We start from the raw sequence: 21,589 nt of genomic DNA on the forward strand, positions 1-21,589 counted from the left end.
CAGCCCTGAAGAGTTTTTCTTGCTTCAAAAAGGATTAAGGAGTGAACTTTATGAAAGCAACAGGTTAATAGAGCTTCCCTACACCATCTCCCTCAAGTAGTCCGCAGCCTGGAGTACGTTCAGTTGACTTTTAAGGGTTTGGCCAGGTGCATTTTGGGAATTGTAGTCAAAAACTTCCAAAGCCATCTCCGAGCTTCTAGACCCTTGCTTTTTGTTTTGGACACTTTGAACCCTCAGGAGGAACTTCTGAAAGAATGTCCAGAAGTTTGGAGAAAATGTGGGAAAAGCTCTGTAAGGTGACCTACCCGAGAGTTAGGCAGTCTATGGCGAACTGCGATCCAGCCTGCATTTCAGGTTTGTCTCGCTGAAAGCTCCAGAGCTCAAGACTTCCAGGATTTCACAAAGGCTTCGCGCTGAGCCAAGCCCCGTTCGTCGACTTGAATCCTGGCCTGAAGAGCCTTGCTCAATGACGAGAGAAAATCCTACAGAAAAGTTTAAAAGCGCAAAGGTTTCGTTTTGACCGAGGCCTCCCGCTTAGTGTATCCGACCAGGGCTCCATCGCGGTTGGCCTCAAACTTTGACTTTGTCCCGGTCATATTTCCTATTTTTATAAATTGGTTGTGGATTTTTAGTGTATGGTGGTGTCTTACTTATTTTCTGTACTGTTGTTTTTCAATGCTTCACACACCTGTCTCCTAAATTACGCCTACCTGTTCATTGCCAGCAACCAAGGGTTGAGCAAGGGAATAATTATATTGCGTTGGAGGCCTTATTGTTAGTGGTAGGTGCATACTTACCCCTACTAATAATTCACCTTCCAACACCAGGGCAGTTGCTATCAGGAGGAACGGAATCCCACCTGAGGATACCACTCCAGCTGACTCATATCAGGCCCATAGGGGCTGTTTGTTTTCATCCCTGATCTCCTTGTTGTTGTTGTGAGCAAGCTGTGTGTCAGGTATGCTAGTGAATGCTTTTATAGTAGGATCTGTCTACAAACCAATGCAACCATTGTCTGATCTGTGGGGCTTTAGTCATGCTGGTGTCTGTTACTGTCACCTAAAATCATTAATGACAGCAGTTATGAGAACCAGTATGTAGAAGTGCCATCAAGACCTTCATTATGATTGGCCTGGTATTCCTGATGTGGCCAGTAAAGAAAGTTAGGAGCCACATCATGATTAAAAGCAAATTGGGCACACCTCTGGAAAACCATATCCCCAACATCAGCACCAGAACGTGTACACCTCTGGAAAACCATATCCCCAACATCAGCACCAGAACGTATCACTATCACAGAGCAGAAACTTTTATCCTTAGCAAATCACAGGTATTCAACTAATAGTAATCCACTCTTGTTTATAGAGGATTATTATGATTTAGTGTCTACCACTTACAGTCAGTCAGTCAATTACTTTATTCAATACTTATAGTGTAAGATACAGTTTAAGAACAGCAAAAGACAAATAAATACAATTTAAAAGACATCAATCAATCAGTGCAGAAACAGAGTGCTATACTTATTACTGTAAGTAAAAATGGCAAAGTAATAACAGTAATAATTAAAAACTTTGGAATTCATTTAGTGATATTGTACTGCTGCCTAATCTTCCAAGACTGAGTTAAAAAAGACGCTACTAACAAACAAACCATTGGCTTACAATCAAATAGCTGCTGCAATCAATAAAGAGAAAGTATCGCCAATACTCCAGTTTGTTCCCTAAGGACTTACTTGTGAACAAATCTTCTTTGCATGAAATCAAGTGATGCTTGAGAAAGAATTACAGCCCAGTGGGATGCTAAAAGCCAATTACATCTATAAACAAACTATCAGAAAGTCAAAGCAGACCTTCTGCTCCAGAAAATTCTTAATGCTCCTAATCTGACAGCCGCCATCTTTTCGATTATTGCCAGTTTCCAGAATAGATCAATAACAAAAAGATTCAGGTAGTTCAGCAGATAAATGCAACCATATCGCAGATTTATTTCCATAACCAGATTGTTTGTATTCAACCCTCACCAATAGAGCACAGCTCTTTGTTGGACCGTCCACCAAAAATCTTTGTTCTTCATCAGTTCACTTACTTATCCAATTATTTTGATGTTCCTCCGAGCACTCAATATAACAAAGTCTTTATACAGTTTTCATTTTCATTTATTGTCCAATCTTCAATCCAATTCAATAAAAAGGGGGTTCTTCAATCATATACGATATTGCGCAGCCAACACGTGTTTCGTCTGTCAGTAAGACAATGACTTCTTCAGGGCTGCAACCCAAATATTTACAATCAATTCTGGTTGAGTTTGATAATTAATCTCAAAATCAGTATATGCTCTGCGACGCATATTCAACAGAAGCAATCAAAGGGGATACACCCTCAAACCATAGTCTAAATTACAATAGTTTGTTCTCACATTGTGACTTTCGAAAGAAGAAACATACATGCCAAATTCGTGCTCTTATTTCCTCTGTAATTGTAACATTCTCTAATAAATCAATAGAACTGTAGTGCTATATTAATCAAATTGAGAGGTTGTGATCACCGTAAGGCCCACAGGTACCAAGTTCACGTATCGTATAAAATAACTAATTGTATCAAATTAGTAACTCACCAATTGGCAAGGTAGTTGTCTCCAAAGTTAGGGGTTAATTTCAATAAATGTATTCCAATATAACCTTCAAATCAAGTAGTCTTCATATCCAAACCGGACATTAACATATCTATCCCTACAAATAAATCAGTCTTGCTATAAGTAACAATAGTGAATTGTATGTCGGCAAACAGTTTCATTCTCTAGTGCATAAACAGGTCATTATAAATTAGTGGTAACTCACCAAAGTCTAGTTTAGATGTCCATTTCCAATAGCCAAGTCATGCTATCAGATTCCAATATAATCCTTAGATTCAGATATATTTTATTTTAATATCCACTGGCGGGTGTAGTGCGTATATGTTCCTACAAGTAAGTCATTGGTACTATCAGTGACACGTATTAAATGCAAAGTTGCAAAGTACCACTTTTCAAAATAACTCAACAACTCTTATCCCATTCGTTATCTGTGTCCTCACCTTAAGTACGGTATAACGCGGCGTAATTCTTCAAATTTGTCTTGGATATATATCTCTATGTCACATTAGCGCTCCGCACGAGTACGTGTCTAAAAATAAATTATACAATCATAAGTTATGTGCCTTCTTGCTTATGCCCTCACTCTACTCCCTAAGTTCCCGCACTCACCGTTCTGTGTATATCCGTTCTCGTATTTTGGCGTTCTGCACCCGCGCCATCTTGTAGTGGCTCTATATAGGGTGCTAAACATCGTGTTGCTTGATGCTTGAATCGCCGTTTCTATCAACGCCATCTTGTAATGGCTAAATAAACACGATTATGACCCGTAATTACAACAATGTATGGCAGAAAATAATATGTATAGCAAAGGATACGGGATGTTATTTAAAATTATATAGGCCCCCACCTTGTAGTGGCTCTATGTAGGGTACCAAACATCGTGTTGCTTGATGCCAGAGTCGCCGTTTTTATCAGCGCCATCTTGTAATGGCTATATAAACACGATTATGACCCGTTATTACAACAATATGTCGCAAAAAATTATATGTATAGAAAAAGATACGGGATATTTTTAAGTTATAAAGGCCACCACCTTGTACATATGGCGAGTTACAATTTACGTATATTTTAGTTGTCTCCTTCTATAACCATATATGAATACGCAACAGCGTAACACTGTTTTAGTAATATTATAAAATCTCGTGTGATAGATAAGTGAGTATAGCAAATTACATTAAATCCATGTTATCATTATCAGATAACACATCTTTATAGTTTCTTTTGCAATTCAAGATTATATTTCCATCAATAGTACGTGAACCTGGTAATCCACGGAGCCCTGAAGTTCCACACAGCCAATATTTGTATTCTCAAATACTTTATTCACAAAACCATTAATGAGGGGTAGTTGGACAGTCGATATCCTTATCGCCTCCATCAATTTACCGGAATATTTCTATAAACACACGTGTAAAATCAAATAAATGTCTAAACATCAGAGTAATTACTAACACATAACATTGTATGTCATATTTAAAGAAGAGGAAGTAAAATGAGTATTGTATCACCATTGAGGGAACAAGATAACAGCATGGTGTATTATATTACAACCTTCCTGATCTCTTCATTTACAATTACACAGTATAGAATATGTATTAATAATTGTTTCAATTTCCCAAGTAAAATTCATACTCATGATCAACATTAAGACCACATTCAACGGCCTTCAATTTTATCAGCCAGAGTACTTCACGTCTTCTTAACGCTAAAAGCCTATTTCCACCACGTGGGTCAGGTTTTATATGGTCAATACCATGGTAAGAAAAAGTATGTTGATTTTTGTTTTCAAAATTTTGTACCAGGTGGGATGCAATCGGATAGCGTGTATCACCATTTTTTAGGGCTCTGAAGTGTTCTGCAATTCTGTCCTTGAGCCTCCTAATCGTGCTCCCCACATAAATCTTTCCACAGGAGCACACTATCACATATACTACAAATGTAGTATCACAGTTGATAAACATACCAATGGTATATTCTCCAGAGTTATTGTATTCAAAACTCAGTACCTTCTTTTTTGCCCATCTGCAAGAGATGCATCTCCCACATTTGTAAAAACCTTTGAAACTATTAAGCCAGTCAGTTTTATTTAATTTACTAGGATAACTGGGACTCAGTAAATTCCTCAAAGTTGTTCCTCTCCTAAATGTCAAACTTGGCCTGTCATAGAGATATGGTCTCAAATCATGATCCATAACAAGAAGGTGCCAATGTTTATTGAGAATTGTGAATAGTTTAGAACTATCCAAACCATAATTCGTTATTAATCTAACTTTCTGATCGATAGTTTTACCATCTTTGTTCTGTCTCTTTAAGGTAGATTCCCTTTTTACTCTCTTTGCTCTTGATACCGCTATTCTAATTGTCTCCTCCTTATAACCTCTGCTCTGAAATCTATTTGACATATCAATAAGGTTGCTCTCAAAATCATTGTCCATTGCACAATTACGACGGGCCCTAATTAATTCACCATAGGGTATGGCCCTTTTCTGACAGCTCGGGTGACAGCTCTCTGCATGAAGAATCGCATTACAACTAGTGGGTTTCCTGTACATCCTGCTCCTTATCTTGTCTCCCTCAATGAACAGTTCCACATCCAAAAAAGTAATGCTTTGTTTGTCATATGAAGTAGTAAACCTCAAATTGTATATATTATCATTAAGATAATCAAAGAAGCCTTTCAGTCTCTCTACTGTTCCGGTCCATATTAACAGGCAGTCATCAATGAATCGACCCCAATAGTGTATATATTGGGTCCATTCACTTCCTCCGGGGCCCCAGATTCGCTCCGCCTCGAACCAACCCATGAACAGGTTGGCGAAAGACGGAGCAAATCGTGAGCCCATTGCGGTCCCAAGGCGCTGTCTGAACCACTTTCCATCGAATAGAAACACATTGTTATCTAATACCAATTGGGTCATTCGTAGTAACATTTGAGTGTGATCATACATTTCAGCCGGTCTTCGGCTAAGAAAGTGATCCAAAGCACGTATACCTAGACTGTGATCAATAATAGTATATAAGGATACTACGTCTAGCGTAACTAACAACATACCATCTTCCCATACTATGTCTTCTAGTATATTTAAAACATGTTTAGTGTCTTCAATGAAAGACGGTAGATTGTATACATGCTGTCTCAAGAAACAATCAATAAACTCTGATAGCCGTTCCGTTGGACCACCTATGCCGGAGACAATAGGCCGCCCGGGCGGTTTGTCCCGGCATTTGTGGACTTTAGGAAGTGTATACAGGCACGGTGCTCTTGGTGTACTCAGAGTCAGGTAAAGGTATTCATCATAATCAAGCAGCGCTTGGTCATACCATATTTAAATTTCCCCATTGATTTTAGCAATTAGATCTGTCATTGGGTTAGAGGTAAGTTTTTCATAATAAACAGTATCATTAAGTTGGGAGTAGACCTCATTATTGTAATCCTTAGTATCTAGTACAACAACATTCCCACCCTTGTCGGCACAACGTATTGTAATTGATTTGTTATTGATGAGTTCATATAGGGCCTCTCTTTCACCAAAGGTAAGGTTATCATGAAATCCTTTAATGCCCATCCGACGTGATATATCAATTTCTTTGTCAATATCAGTACTGACCATCTTGAAGAACACATCTATAGTATTGCCTGGTATAAGTTGTGGGGTCCACTTTGATCTAGCTTTAAGTCCACTCCCTTCCCTCTGAAATCTAGCAATTTCCAAATCCTCCATAAGTTTCAACATTGTTATAGGGTCATCCTCTCTCTCTGTTAGTGATAAAAGAAGTTGGGTATCTTTCAATTCTTGTATTGTCAATTCACTTAATATTTTATTAGAGGATTGCTTATCTTTCTCTGTTACATTAGCAAAGAATTTTTTCAACTTAAGGGTTCTGACAAACTTAAACAGGTCTATTTTAGTCATACACCAATCCATTTTTGTTGCAGGGCAAAAACCTAAACCTTTTTTAAGTACAGATATCATGTTGTTAGACAAATCACATGAAGATAAGTTGATCACCTCTATGTCACATGCTATGGTATCACCACTTGTCATTGCTGTTTCCAAGACCTTAGGCTCCTTATTCTTGCGCCTGGATCTCCTGCCGCCCCTGCTACCTCTCCTTGTATTTTTGCAGTTATATCTCGACTTCTCATCTCTGAGTCCCGATTCCCCCTCCTCAGTCTCTGAACCTCCTCTAAAAAATTGTTGTTTTCCGTAACCGGGACCATCTCAGGTGCATCTTCATTCTCACTGCTAGATATTACTGAAGATGCATCTGTGTCACTCAATAGGGGGGTACTGCCACTCTTACCATTAGAGGGACCTTTCTTCATCAAGTAATCAAATCTTTTAGCGAATGTATATACTCGTCCTGTACTGTAATCCTTCTCATCTCGTCTAAGTTTATGTGCCTTTCTTCTTTTTATTTCCATTTACAGGTCATTCAACTTATCGTCAAGAATGGTATAATTCTTGATCGTAAGCTCTGGTAGATTCATTTCTTTGATCTCATCTTCTATTTTATTTATCTCAATAAGTAGTTTGGCTATCTTCCTTTCTGCATTATCAATAAGAATCTGTATAAGATTACGCAAACTATTATTTAGTTCTTTCTCCCATATATTATACAAGTCAGGTTCCAGATCTTCATATGTTGGTATTATGTGGGATCTTAATCCACGTGGGATCCTATTCAGAATTAGGTATTGCTTAAGAGTGGCAGCATCCCACCATTTGTTCAGTTCAGTGCGTTTCAATAGTTCTAATTTAGCGAATTTGGCTCTAAGGCCTTCTTTCTTAGTAATTATGGGAGGACCCACAGCTTTCCCTATGGTGCCTCCTGCAGCTAAATTACCAAACAAAGATTCGGCCTCTTTGTCTCTACAAATGTGGGAGATGCATCTCTTGCAGATGGGCAAAAAAGAAGGTACTGAGTTTTGAATACAATAACTCTGGAGAATATACCATTGGTATGTTTATCAACTGTGATACTACATTTGTAGTATATGTGATAGTGTGCTCCTGTGGAAAGATTTATGTGGGGAGCACGATTAGGAGGCTCAAGGACAGAATTGCAGAACACTTCAGAGCCCTAAAAAATGGTGATACACGCTATCCGATTGCATCCCACCTGGTACACAATTTTGAAAACAAAGATCAACATACTTTTTCTTACCATGGTATTGACCATATAAAACCTGACGCACGTGGTGGAAATAGGCTTTTAGCGTTAAGAAGACGTGAAGTACTCTGGCTGATAAAATTGAAGGCCGTTGAATGTGGTCTTAATGTTGATCATGAGTATGAATTTTACTTGGGAAATTGAAACAATTATTAATACATATTCTATACTGTGTAATTGTAAATGAAGAGATCAGGAAGGTTGTAATATAATACACCATGCTGTTATCTTGTTCCCTCAATGGTGATACAATACTCATTTTACTTCCTCTTCTTTAAATATGACATACAATGTTATGTGTTAGTAATTACTCTGATGTTTAGACATTTATTTGATTTTACACGTGTGTTTATAGAAATATTCCGGTAAATTGATGGAGGCGATAAGGATATCGACTGTCCAACTACCCCTCATTAATGGTTTTGTGAATGAAGTATTTGAGAATACAAATATTGGCTGTGTGGAACTTCAGGGCTCCGTGGATTACCAGGTTCACGTACTATTGATGGAAATATAATCTTGAATTGCAAAAGAAACTATAAAGATGTGTTATCTGATAATGATAACATGGATTTAATGTAATTTGCTATACTCACTTATCTATCACACGAGATTTTATAATATTACTAAAACAGTGTTACGCTGTTGCGTATTCATATATGGTTATAGAAGGAGACAACTAAAATATACGTAAATTGTAACTCGCCATATGTACAAGGTGGTGGCCTTTATAACTTAAAAATATCCCGTATCTTTTTCTATACATATAATTTTTTGCGACATATTGTTGTAATAACGGGTCATAATCGTGTTTATATAGCCATTACAAGATGGCGCTGATAAAAACGGCGACTCTGGCATCAAGCAACACGATGTTTGGTACCCTACATAGAGCCACTACAAGGTGGGGGCCTATATAATTTTAAATAACATCCCGTATCCTTTGCTATACATATTATTTTCTGCCATACATTGTTATAATTACGGGTCATAATCGTGTTTATTTAGCCATTACAAGATGGCGTTGATAGAAACGGCAATTCAAACATCAAGCAACACGATGTTTAGCACCCTATATAGAGCCACTACAAGATGGCGCGGGTGCAGAACGCCAAAATACGAGAACGGATATACACAGAACGGTGAGTGCGGGAACTTAGGGAGTAGAGTGAGGGCATAAGCAAGAAGGCACATAACTTATGATTGTATAATTTATTTTTAGACAAGTACTCGTGCGGAGCGCTAATGTGACATAGAGATATATATCCAAGACAAATTTGAAGAATTACGCCGCGTTATACCGTACTTAAGGTGAGGACACAGATAACGAATGGGATAAGAGTTGTTAAGTTATTTTGAAAAGTGGTACTTTGCAACTTTGCATTTAATACGTGTCACTGATAGTACCAATGACTTACTTGTAGGAACATATACTCACTACACCCGCCAGTGGATATTAAAATAAAATATATCTGGATCTAAGGATTATATTGGAATCTGATAGCATGACTTGGCTATTGGAAATGGACATCTAAACTAGACTTTGGTGAGTTACCACTAATTTATAATGACCTGTTTATGCACTAGAGAATGAAACTGTTTGCCGACATACAATTCACTATTGTTACTTATAGCAAGACTGATTTATTTGTAGGGATAGATATGTTAATGTCCGGTTTGGATATGAAGACTACTTGATTTGAAGGTTATATTGGAATACATTTATTGAAATTAACCCCTAACTTTGGAGACAACTACCTTGCCAATTGGTGAGTTACTAATTTGATACAATTAGTTATTTTATACGATACGTGAACTTGGTACCTGTGGGCCTTACGGTGATCACAACCTCTCAATTTGATTAATATAGCACTACAGTTCTATTGATTTATTAGAGAATGTTACAATTACAGAGGAAATAAGAGCACGAATTTGGCATGTATGTTTCTTCTTTCGAAAGTCACAATGTGAGAACAAACTATTGTAATTTAGACTATGGTTTGAGGGTGTATCCCCTTTGATTGCTTCTGTTGAATATGCGTCGCAGAGCATATACTGATTTTGAGATTAATTATCAAACTCAACCAGAATTGATTGTAAATATTTGGGTTGCAGCCCTGAAGAAGTCATTGTCTTACTGACAGACGAAACACGTGTTGGCTGCGCAATATCGTATATGATTGAAGAACCCCCTTTTTATTGAATTGGATTGAAGATTGGACAATAAATGAAAATGAAAACTGTATAAAGACTTTGTTATATTGAGTGCTCGGAGGAACATCAAAATAATTGGACCATTGGTTTGCTTTGGAGGTTGTGGTAACCAACCTCCCATCTCTTCCTGAGCACCCTTTTCACTTGGATTCTAGATTACATTTACCTTTACTGTGCTGTGCGCTCTAACTAGCCATTACCCCACTTACTTATCCAATTCAGGCTCCTAAACATATACTGGTTCAACAAGTTTGTTTTAGCCAGTAACTCCACATGCTCCTCATTGAAGTCTTTACCACTTAAACTTCACAAGAACTATCAACTTCTTGAGCCTTTTGACCTTGAGCCATTATTAGTACTTTTCTATTTTCCGGTGAGGTTCCCTACAGCATGAAATTGCCATGTGTGACACCCCCGATTAAGAGGCCTTTGATGGACCCATACAATGTGGTCAACAAGGATGTATGTCGTTACAACGCATGCTTTTTCCACGCATGCCTTTACAACGCAGGTTTTACAACGCAAGTCATTACAACGACTTGCGTTGGGGCGCTGGATAGTGAATAATTTAATTTACTATTCCAACTCCAGTCCCCGTGGATAGTAGGGAAGGTGTTGGATAGTAAATTAAACTATTACCTATCCTACAGCGCCCCCCCCAGCCAAATTCGTTGTAACGAATTGCGTTGTAAAAGTTGCGTGGTAAAGGTAGTGCGTGGTAAAAGTTGCGTTGTAAACGCTGTTTACCGGTCAACAATTAGCTAATTGTTGAACTACCTTATTGGACTAGATGACAAGAGAAGGCTGTTTTTAACCAACTGCCCACTTTTTATTGAACTTAATGATCGCCTCCATCCAGCTCAGATGGGGTTCTATCTTGGTCACAGCACAAATTTGACGGTGCTCCTTGCAATAGATGATTTGCATTGCTTTTCCAATGTCCACATCACAGCTGCTCTGCTCTTATTGGACTTCTCTACAGCCTTCGACACAGTGTGCTAGTAGATCATCTGACTTTGAGGTAAAAGATCTGGCACTATCATGGTTTGCTGAATATCTGTCCAACGGATTCTTTCATGTCTCACTCTCACCTTACATGTTAGACCTTGTCCATTCATAGGCATAAAAACTGATTGGGCCTTAACTGTGCAAATGAATGCAGTAATCAAACAATCATTCCGGTATCAATCAGCAATCTTTATTCGGTTTCTTGCATAAGAACCATGAAAGAATAAATTAAAATGTCAGTAAAAACATTCACAGATAAAATACAAGTTAAAACTATATCCACTGCTGCCTGAAAAAGAATGAGCTTCACATCAAGTTTCAAATAGCACTTTTCTAATACGACCCGCACCAGATAAAAAGAGGGCCACATTAAAACATATCAACTCTTCCGATAAAATGAAATACAAAAGTGAAGGACGGACTTGTGTAAAATGCTTGTCTGTAAACAGCAGTAATATAAAAAACCTTTTTAGACTTTTGTAGAAAGTGCAAAACATAATAAAGTGCAGCGTGTCCTGGACTGAATGATTACAAAAGCTACATGGGCTGGGGTTACAACCGTAGGAGCTGCCACAAGAAACTGCAAAAAAAGATGCATTAAATTTAAATGAAAACGGGTTACAAGAAACCGATGGTAATGAGACATGGTGTACATAAGGTATGGTTCAAGTGAAAGTGTGGTCTTCAATGGTAGATAGATTCTTGCGGTAAATCTATGCTTGGCCAATATAGCTCTCTTATTAGCCCTCAATTTCACAGAAGCTTTCTTGGTCCTGAGCAACCCATATTTCTTCCAGTTAAATAAGTACAATTGGATGTGATGAGAATGTGTCATGACTCAGCCATGTCTGGCCACAGACTATATTGAAGTTAGTATTATGATCTTTCTGGGGCCACCTGTTCATGATGTTGAAAAATATATTCTTGTTTGTCCAGTTGATGCTCAACATAAATCATTACACTTTAAATCGTTTTGATATGTACAGCTGTTACCTGTGGCTCCAGCGGATTGGCATTCTCATACAATTTTGATAACAGACCTTCCACAAACTGAATGGTATTGTTTTATAATGGTTACTGTAGGTACTTTTTCTAATATGCCTCCTTTTCACATTTGTCCAAGTTATTGACAGTTGAAGAAATACCCTAGGGTTTCCAATTGATCTTTTTCACATTCATGGGTTACCGAATGCCATCATATCTGATAGACGTTAGACCTGACAGCCTTAGGGTGGTCTTCCCACCAACTTTTTGCCTTCCTACTCCACTTTTCTGACCTCGTTTTTGCTGGCATTTGGACTCTGAGCACTTCACCACTGCTAACCAGTTCTAAAGTGCACGTGCTCTCTCCGCTGAACATGTTAATATTGGCTTATACCAAATTGTCATATTTAATTTACTTATAAATCCCTAGTAAAGTCCACTACTTGTTCCCAGGGCCTGAAAATTAAATGCTACTAGTGGGCCTGCAGCACGGGTTGTCCTACCCATGTAAGTAGCCCTCTAACCTTATCTCAGGCCTGCCATTGCTGAGCCTGTATGTGCAGTTTTAAACTGGCATGTCGGTATGGCAAGATAAACCTTTTGCCAGGTTTATAACTTCCCTTTTTATACATATAAGTCACCCCTAAGGTAGACCCCTGGACAACCAAGAGGGCAGGGTACCATGTATTTAAAAGGCAGGACATATACCTTTAAATTGTACTTGTCCTGGTAGTGAAAAAATGGGCCATCCTAGGGGGATGGGAGGGAGGAGCTGAACCCAGCCTCACTTACACCTGAATAGACAATGTCCAGTCCCCACATAACGGGCTGTATACCCCCCCCCCACCCCACCCTGAGGTGGGTCTGGAGCCAGGGCAAGAAGGGAGGACCTCTGTGCACTTCAAATGCCTGTGTTTGAAGTAACTCCCACTTCAAAGACCCAACTAGGTATAAGTATTGGAACTCTGACACCACCACTTCAGTACGCTTCTGGACCTGTGACTAGTCTGCCAGGATGAAGTACTGCTGTGCTGATGAAGGACTGTCACTCTGCTGGATTGCTGCTTTGTTGGGTCCCTGCCTTGCTGTTCTGCCCTGCTACCTGCTGTTCTCCTGCCTGGGTGAGAAGGACTAGACATGCATCACTTGAACCCAGAGTGACTCCAAGAGCTACCTCGCTGGCCTCTTGATCTGAAGTCTGAGGGTCATAAAACACGTCCAACCACCCTGCTTCTGTACCTGGACTGCCATCTGTGAGTCTGTCCTGCCAGGTGGTGCCACTCCAGTCTTGGACCCTTGGAAGTGGGCCTAATGTGTGTGCTCCAGCAGAACTGATGCATTCTTTGTCAAACTGATGCATTGCCGCTTCTGTGCGGATCAAAACCGGTGCATTGCCACTAGTGCATAGATCGGTACCCAGACATCGCTGCTGCATGGATTCGACTCAATGCATTGCTTTTAGAAATGGTATGGCACCCCGCTATTCCCGGTATAAGGACCTCACATCCCAGTTGACGGCAGCCTTGACCAAGACGTGGAAACTTCACATCACAGCTTTCCTGCTCATTGGAGCAGACGCATTGCCTCAACTGTGCAAAGCACCCTCAGCACCAGTCTTCGCACTGCAAGCCCTGTCGACAGGATCTTCAATGTTGATGAATCAGGCTCTTTCACTGCAGCCTTGCCTCATCTCGGAACCGGCTCAGTGCCTCTGCTGTGTGACGCATCCTTAACCCAAACCCACGCAACGCTTCGAAAACCTCGGATTAAGGTGAAGAAGTGTGGCTCACTGGTTAGAGGCGGCAGACCCGTAAGCAGAGAACGGCCCGGGACCAGGGTTCGATTCCCGACGCGGCAGGGTCGTGGACCAGGGTCAGCGGACTCGATAATTCTCCCCTCGGTGCCTACTCTAGTCCGAGACCACATGCGGCAACTCTGGGCATCAGCTTGCCTCATCTTCACAACGGCCCCCCCAGATTGCCGGGGATGCTTGGTCGCACCTTAGAGATACCCATCTGGGACCATCTCTCAGGGTGAGCCAGGACGGGTTCCCCAGTGGTCGAAGCGTGGAGATACTCCTCCGGGAGTCGATTCCTAGCGCTATATAAACCCGCAATTAAATTAAATTAAATTAAGGTACTTTTCTTCAGCGGGCCTAACCTGGTCCATGTGGCCGACCTGTGCTCCATCATGGTTGGCCTGAACGTTTGACTCTGTCCCGATCCAGCGCCACCAGATAGCCCGTTTTAGCACTTTACGATTCTTTGCACTATTTTTACTTATAACCTTTACAAATCAATATATCAAGTTCTACTTATTGAATTTTGGCGTTTTGGTCTTGTTCTATTTATTACATTCAGGATTATTTTTCTAACTTGCTCTGGTATCTTTTTGTGTGCTTTTTTTCACTGCTTTACTGTTTGATGTGTTGCACAAATACTTTACATACTGCCTCTAAGATAAGTCTGACTGCTCTGTGCCAAGCTACAAGAGGGGTGAGCAAAGGTTAATTTAGAGTTTGCCTGACACTTAACCTGACAAGGATTGTGGTTGCTGTTTGACTTAGGTTTACACCCCAGTCAACCAACAAACCAATTTTTAACAGACAAACTCATTGTTTTTTTTGTTTTTTATGCAAGATTTCAACTGAATATTTTCCCACATTTCACATTAATCCTTTGGTTCCAGTGGTCACTGAGTAATTGGGTCACTGAAAGAAACATAGACAACTGTTTCTGAAAGTTTATGCATTTCAAATCTAAGATGAAGAAATATGCTGATAAATCAATTCTTCATATGCTCCTGGAAAGAAAGTGTGTTTGTCTTTCCGTTCAGTGCCTGTTCATTCACTGCCAGTCCAGTTTCAAGTACAGTTTTTTTGTTACTGTTTTTGATAACTCCTCAGATCAGTCCTCCTGCCTTTCGATTAAAATTGCCTTGTATTTGGAAGATTCACCATGTCTTTTATCCCCTTGAACTGAAGTCATATATTTCTGATCCTGATCATTGACTTTGATCTGAACCTCCACCAGTGTTGGGTTAAGGACAATCAGAATATGTGGTTCAACAAATTTGTGATTCTCTAAAGTTCCAAAGTCTGCTTCAACTTGATATCTGCTAGAATGGTTATACTCCTATATAAAGTTCAGGAAAAATGCCTTTTCTGTCCTTGCTCCTTTGCTTTTGTGCTGTTTTTTTCAATGACAAACCCGCAACTTCATAAACAAGCATTAGCATAGCCAATAGGTCTCGCATTTGGGACCTTATAAGTGTTCAGCCGTGCAACAGTTGGTGTTGTTGCACCAAGGATATTCTGCTGCATAACTAAATGCTTATGGGGTCAAAAAAGCGAGACCTATTGGCTATGCCAATGCTTGTTTGGTTTTTGTTGCTGTTTTGTTTAAGTTGCCAGATCTACAATAGCTGGACATGGTTTTTGTTAACAGTTCTTTGCATCAAATGAACTAGTTTTCATTGCTCTGAATGTTGTTTCCATTCTGGTTGTGGGAAGCAGTCATTCCTGGAGGTGTGGGGGCTGCCTAGCTGTGTGCATGCCAACACAATAGGAGTCACAGGGGGAGAAAAAAGGTAAGGCCGCCCCCCACTCAAAGTATTATAAACAACAAATGGCCTCACCTATGCTGCACCCAATCCTCGAAATATGACAATTGAAAGGGTTTTCAATATTCTTCTCAATTCCCTAGAGTGTGTTCCCTAACACTACTCACATTGTCATGGTGTACCAAATCAATATCATAAAAACCATCAAAGGCTAAATCCCACCAAAAGATGACCAAAGGAAATGTTTTAAAGTGTGAGAGACGAGAGAGAGTACCTCACGGTAGTAACACCAAAGGGGCTGCTGGCTGGTACTCACCAGCATACCCACTTATCATCATAGGTTACTCTCTCTCTGTGTCAATAAAAGATAAGTGTGTATTCTCCTTTTGGAGAATCTCAAACCAATATAGTAAAGAGTGATAGTGAAACTTAGATAGAAGTAGACTATCAGTGCCTAGTGTTTCTATAAGTGCCCATTGGACCCATGTGAGAATCTGAAAATGTAATTCTCACCATTAAAAAACAGTGAAGCTTGCTGGCCTGACACAGCTTTATTGAATGCTGCAAGCTTCCCCAATTAAAAATGGTTTACATCAAACCATAATCAATTCTGTACTGCCAACATGTTTTGTTGCTGAATCATCACGCAACTTCTTCAGGGCTGTTAGGGGTTCCAATTCTTCACTCGAAATTCACCTAAAACCTAGCGGTCGGAGCTTCTAACACGCCGGAGGGACGCGGCAAGGGAGGCTAGACAGTGGGCAGTCCCCCCAGGGGCACGTGATCAGAGGACGCGTGTTCCATTGGGAAGACGGTTGCAGGTAAGAGGAGGCTTCGCAACCGCTAGGTTTGCGCCCCATTGGATAGCCATTTTGTCCACAAATCCTGTTTGCCCTGAAAAGCGAATTTGCACCTTAGTCGACATTGAGGGGGATAGTTGAGAATGGGAAAGAGCCAGGGTGTTAGATAATGTTACTTTCTTAGTGACTCAGTTAATCTTATTTCATAGACTTGTTCCCGTTTCGATTGTCTTCCTTCCAAGTCCCTAAGTAAAGCCAAAACTTACACCTGTTGACCCTTTTTTCACGAAGGTCACTGGTGCAGATGTGTGTATGTGTAGAGAAGGTTTATAAGCAGTTTACGTTTCTGCCATCATGTAGCAGGGTATCCACAATAATCTACAGACTGTTTCATAATATCAAGTAAAAGTAATTGAGTAAAGGTAACTTCATCCTTTATGACCTCATTGTTTACACTGTTGCCTAGGCCACAATTACGAATTATATAGTACAGGGGCAGATTTACAGCAAATACACCATTACCATGTGGTAAATTCTCCCAGTACTGTGCAATTGTGAGTTAAGACCCATGGAATGAGAATTGTTAATTCTGTGGTGTTTAACACATATATTTACCACCTACTTTGAGTAAAATGAGTTATGGTTCAGCTAAACTTTCCATTAAAAAGGCGTTTTTTGATTTGTCTATAAATTTGGCCATATGAACGGACCCACACCGGATCTGGAAGTCATATAACTTATGCCAATGCTGTTCCCTCTAGAGAAAAAAAAGTTAACGGGTCAAAAAAGATGTATTTCCCAATTTTCGCTCCCATAGGAAATTTTGCTTACAGCTGCAGCAAAAACCCCTGAATGGATTTACACAAAACTTGGGACTCAAAAAGTGTGCTTTTTTTTGGCATACTGTTCAGTTGTTTTTTAGATATCTGCTTTAAACAGGTGGTGGGTGGACTTGAATGGGCTACCACTTTTGAATATCTTGACCATTTAAATTTGTGATTTTTTTTCCATTGTCTTGCAGTTAACGATTTTGATCAAAATCTTTAAATTGTGTCTGTGGAAAAAAAATCCACAGCCAGGGGGAGGCACTCGGAGATTTGCTCGACCCCAGGAGAGTGCTATGAGGCACTCACAGGAATGGAATGAGTGTAAAAACTGAATCAAATAGCAAATTTGCCACAGTGAAATTAATCATGATCACTTTAGATTGCATTTATAAACAAGCGCCAAAAAATAAAAACAATAGTAAGATAGTAAAGGCTGTGGTTTAGTGAAGACCCTGGTGGGGGACACTGCCCAGCACCCGCCATGTATGTCTGAATGACTTGTGCAGCGTGAAACGGGTACATGATAGGTAAATGCAGTACATTACAGTAAAAAAACCACAAATCTCACTAAAAACACAATTCAATGTTAGTTATGGTTCACCAAACGCAAATGTACAGAGGCCTAGTAGTTCCCCGGGTATTGGTATGCAACCCACCGAGCCCACCACAACTAACAGGGCTCGCCAATTTTAGTCTACCACTTTGCCGATGGTACGTGAAAAAACTATCTACCAAGAGCTACTTCTGAAAATATCGAAGCACTTACTAGCAAACGGAAAAAATGAGGAGGTAAAGTATAAGGTCTGTAGCACCCTTGCTTCCTGGTCATGAATGATGCAACTTAAGGTTACTGAATTCCAGTTACTCCACAATTTTTGTCTTCCTTAAAGAGTATAGTCTGTGTGCATTCCTGCTTTTGACTTGCAGCATTTGACAACACAGATCCCATCAACTAACACCCCAGTAAGGAAACCTATATTTGGAGATTTCAAAGCTTTCACAACAGCTTCTCAGATTTGGATCTCACATGAAGACCTAATACTTGGGTTACACTCAGCATTCAGACAGAATAGCCAAGGTTACACAAGACATTCCACGTTCATTCTTCAGATAGCAAAACATTTAAGTCACTTTACAAAGATCTTCTACTCAGAAAGATCTTCTACTCACCCACTCATGTTTTAGAAAAAAGAGCTATCCCTCAGACTGCACACCTCTTATCGCCTTAGATGTCGACAGCAGCGATGTATGTTAGGCTACGGGATTCTTACAGGCATTACAGACGAACCGTCCACAATCTTAAAAAGGTTTGATAGTATCTCCGTTTAGGTAGAAGGGCTGTTTTTCAAGTTACTCAGTTCATATAAGACAAGAACTGTCCTTTCAGGTTCACGGCACTTATATGTTCAAGCCAGTGGAGCTATTACTAGTTTTACAAGTTGGAGACAGGGCAGTACGACCTGACCTACCTGGGACTCTGTGGAGAGTTGGGGTTAGCTGCTGAGCTGGGCAGTCTACAAATAACACTGACTTACCAAGAATGCTTTGAAATTAGGTGACGCTGTCGCCCGCCTTGGGTATACGCTGTTAATGCTGCACTAGCTCACTGCAGTGGTGGGACAGCTCTAGCCCCCGATATACTGTTGTTCGGACCCTGGCGACAAGGACCTGAGGACCTGGACGTCTGTCTCTACGTAACTGCTCTTCCTTCACCATGCAAGAGTTTAATGGACCTCAGCACTAAGCACAGGCCTTGATTGATGGGTTACCGGTTGAGCCCTGGGCAAGTTCTCAAGAGTAGTGCTTTTGTTGCTGTTTGTGTCATGGGCTGCCATGCTCTGTCCCCTTTTCATGAGTGGTACTGCTATGGTCTCCAAGCCTGGCCCAACATCGGTCCAGCGATCCAGAGGTCAAACTAAATGTGTATAATCCACCATCCATCCTCCCTCCACAAGCATATTGTCTCCTCACCCTTGCTAATGAACAGAATGTGCATATTAGGGGTTGCAAAATAACTGTGGGTACTGTACATCATTTATGAAACTAGTCAATTTCTGCCGTAGCACAAATCTCCGCAGGCCTGATTTAGAGTTTGGCGGGCAGGTACATTGTCACAAACATGACATATATACTGTGCACCTTATTACACCTATTATATCCTAAAGCTCTTGTAATAAGGCAGACGGCATAGCCATTAGACAAACTCTAAATCAAACTCTTAGGGTTTTTTTTCTCTTAGGAGGCACCTTGCGTTGCTGGCACAAATTATTCCTTTACTTATTACTGTATATATTATTGTGCAAACGGTTTAGGAGGACTGCTGCTTTCCTTCATTTGGAGCCAAATGTGTAACAAAGGCACTGAAGTCCCTGCTGAGGCACTCATCCAATTCCTCCACCTTGTATTTGGGAGTACCTCGTTTGGGCCTCAAACGTACACCGCAACCTAGAAATGCAGTGGAATTAAAAGGTGGATCTCCTGATCGTAGCAGTGAGCCACCTTATCACTGACAACACAACTGACGACCACAAATACAAACTAGGAGACAGTGGGCAGCTGCTGTCATCACTGCTGAGGATCCCATAGACTGGTGCATGTCTGATAAAAAGAGTATCGGATGAACCGCTCCCCACAAATGAGCCAGTTTGAAATCTCTAGGTAAACTGTGCATTTCCGCAGTGCAAATGAATGTGTTTTTCTCTAGTTTACAAATAAAACAATATTGTTTCAAGGCAGTCTTAAATGTATAGCTTGCATTATATAATTAATTTTATGTAAAGTGCATAGACATAGACATTAAGAGATGTGTCCAGAAAAAAACAGTTTAGTCCATTGAGAGAGCCAACATTTCTGCCCGGGTCACCTAGTTCCAGAGTTTGTATCTCAACAAACAAGTGTAATTTGCTCTCAAACGACCCACCCATGGTTTCTTAAGGCAAACATCTGTTTTCTGGGCTCGATGCACAATCTGGGTCCTAGTGGAAATTCACTGAATGATGACTTCATTGGGTAAATGTTTAATTTTGTAAAGAGCTTCCCTCTTCGTACTCAAGTTCTATAAAACACACGCAGTTCCAAATAGATGATTATTCAAAGTTTAGCAAATCATTATCTGACATGAATGGTTTCTGTTTTTTCCCCCCAGATATTCTTTCTAGTCTTAAATGTCTTTGAACATGTTTCCTTGTTGGCTGGGCATAATCTTCTAAATCACGGTACAAATGGAAGCGTGCACAGCTGGCTTCAAACCTGGAGGTTGGGGTACCTATTAATCCACGCCCTTACCCAAGCAAGTGTACTTCATTGTTCGGTGGACATTACACACTCATTGCTGGAGATCTGATTTGGGAACTGTAATGCAATATCTCTTGTGTGAGCCTCCTTAGGTTAAGACGCCTTTGTCTGCACACAAGCACATCTGCGCTCCATGGAGCCTGGGGCTGGGATTATCTCAGTTTCAGTCACGGCCTGAAAAACACAGTAAACAGGGCTGAAGCCCCAGTCCCCTGCCCCAGGCCCACGAGACCTTGAAATCGACACCGTATACAGTAGATATAATTATCATTGTGTCTCAGAGCAGGTCACGCAGAAGGATGGAACGAAGAGGATAAACGTGTCTGGAGAAGACATGAGGGTTAGAAATAGTGGGGCTTATTTACAAGGCCCTGGCCTTGCGCCACCGGTGCGTCACTTTTAAAATGGGTAAAGGTGACGTAACGGCGACGCAAGAGGCTTGCCAATAAGCTCCAGTGAGAGGGGGAACCTATTGCCGTGCCTTAAGTGTGAAGAGATACAGGGGCAGATTTACAAGCCTTTTTGCGTCACTTTTCCCATGTTAAAAGTGACGTAAAAGTGGTGCAAGGGGCTTGTGAATCTGCCCCATTTGGCTCTCTGATGTCATTAAGGAGGGATGCTTACTTGTTAATGTATTATCCAGTAATATGCCCGCTATGCTGTGCCTTATATTTCAACTACTGCTATCGATATATTTAATTTAAAACTCAAAAATAAAGGTTTTAAAATAAAAGAAGTAGCGAGAGGGTCTAATCGAAGGCCCTTCCGTGCAGAGCATACCTTCGCTGCTTGTTTCTGCCCATCTCCTGCGAGCGCTCGGCCTCTTCTCTTCTCTTCCTTTAGAATGTATGACATTTGCATGGTTTTTTTGTCTTTTCTGATGACGGAAATGAGCACTAGAAACCCCTAAACCAAAAAACGCTTCCGCCCACTGATGCAAGCATGGGGAAGGAAGTGGAGGAGAGATGTCAGACAGTGATTCATAAGAGCCTGCTTTGGGTGGCGGGCTGGCTCGAGGAGTAGGTTGAGAAAAGGAGACAGTGTAACTACTGCTTATGTTTAGAACTTAGGAAAGCCTCGTCTTCCTCCTTCAGT

General features: G+C 40.5%; 1 protein-coding gene across 1 annotated transcript in view; it reads right to left on the reverse strand.

Moving 5' to 3' along the window:
* ITGB7 (integrin subunit beta 7) overlaps positions 1 to 21,352 on the reverse strand; it is an 887,312-nt gene extending 865,960 nt beyond the window's left edge. The window contains exon 1 of the mRNA XM_078687492.1: positions 21,275 to 21,352. Coding sequence (XP_078543618.1) covers positions 21,275 to 21,297 — 23 coding nt within the window. The 5' untranslated portion in view covers positions 21,298 to 21,352. The remainder of the gene's footprint in view (positions 1 to 21,274) is intronic.
* Between the last annotated feature and the right edge of the window lie 237 nt (positions 21,353 to 21,589).

Source organism: Lissotriton helveticus, chromosome 1_1 (genome assembly GCF_964261635.1).
Source record: "Lissotriton helveticus chromosome 1_1, aLisHel1.1, whole genome shotgun sequence".
NCBI classification, from domain to species: domain Eukaryota; kingdom Metazoa; phylum Chordata; class Amphibia; order Caudata; family Salamandridae; genus Lissotriton; species Lissotriton helveticus.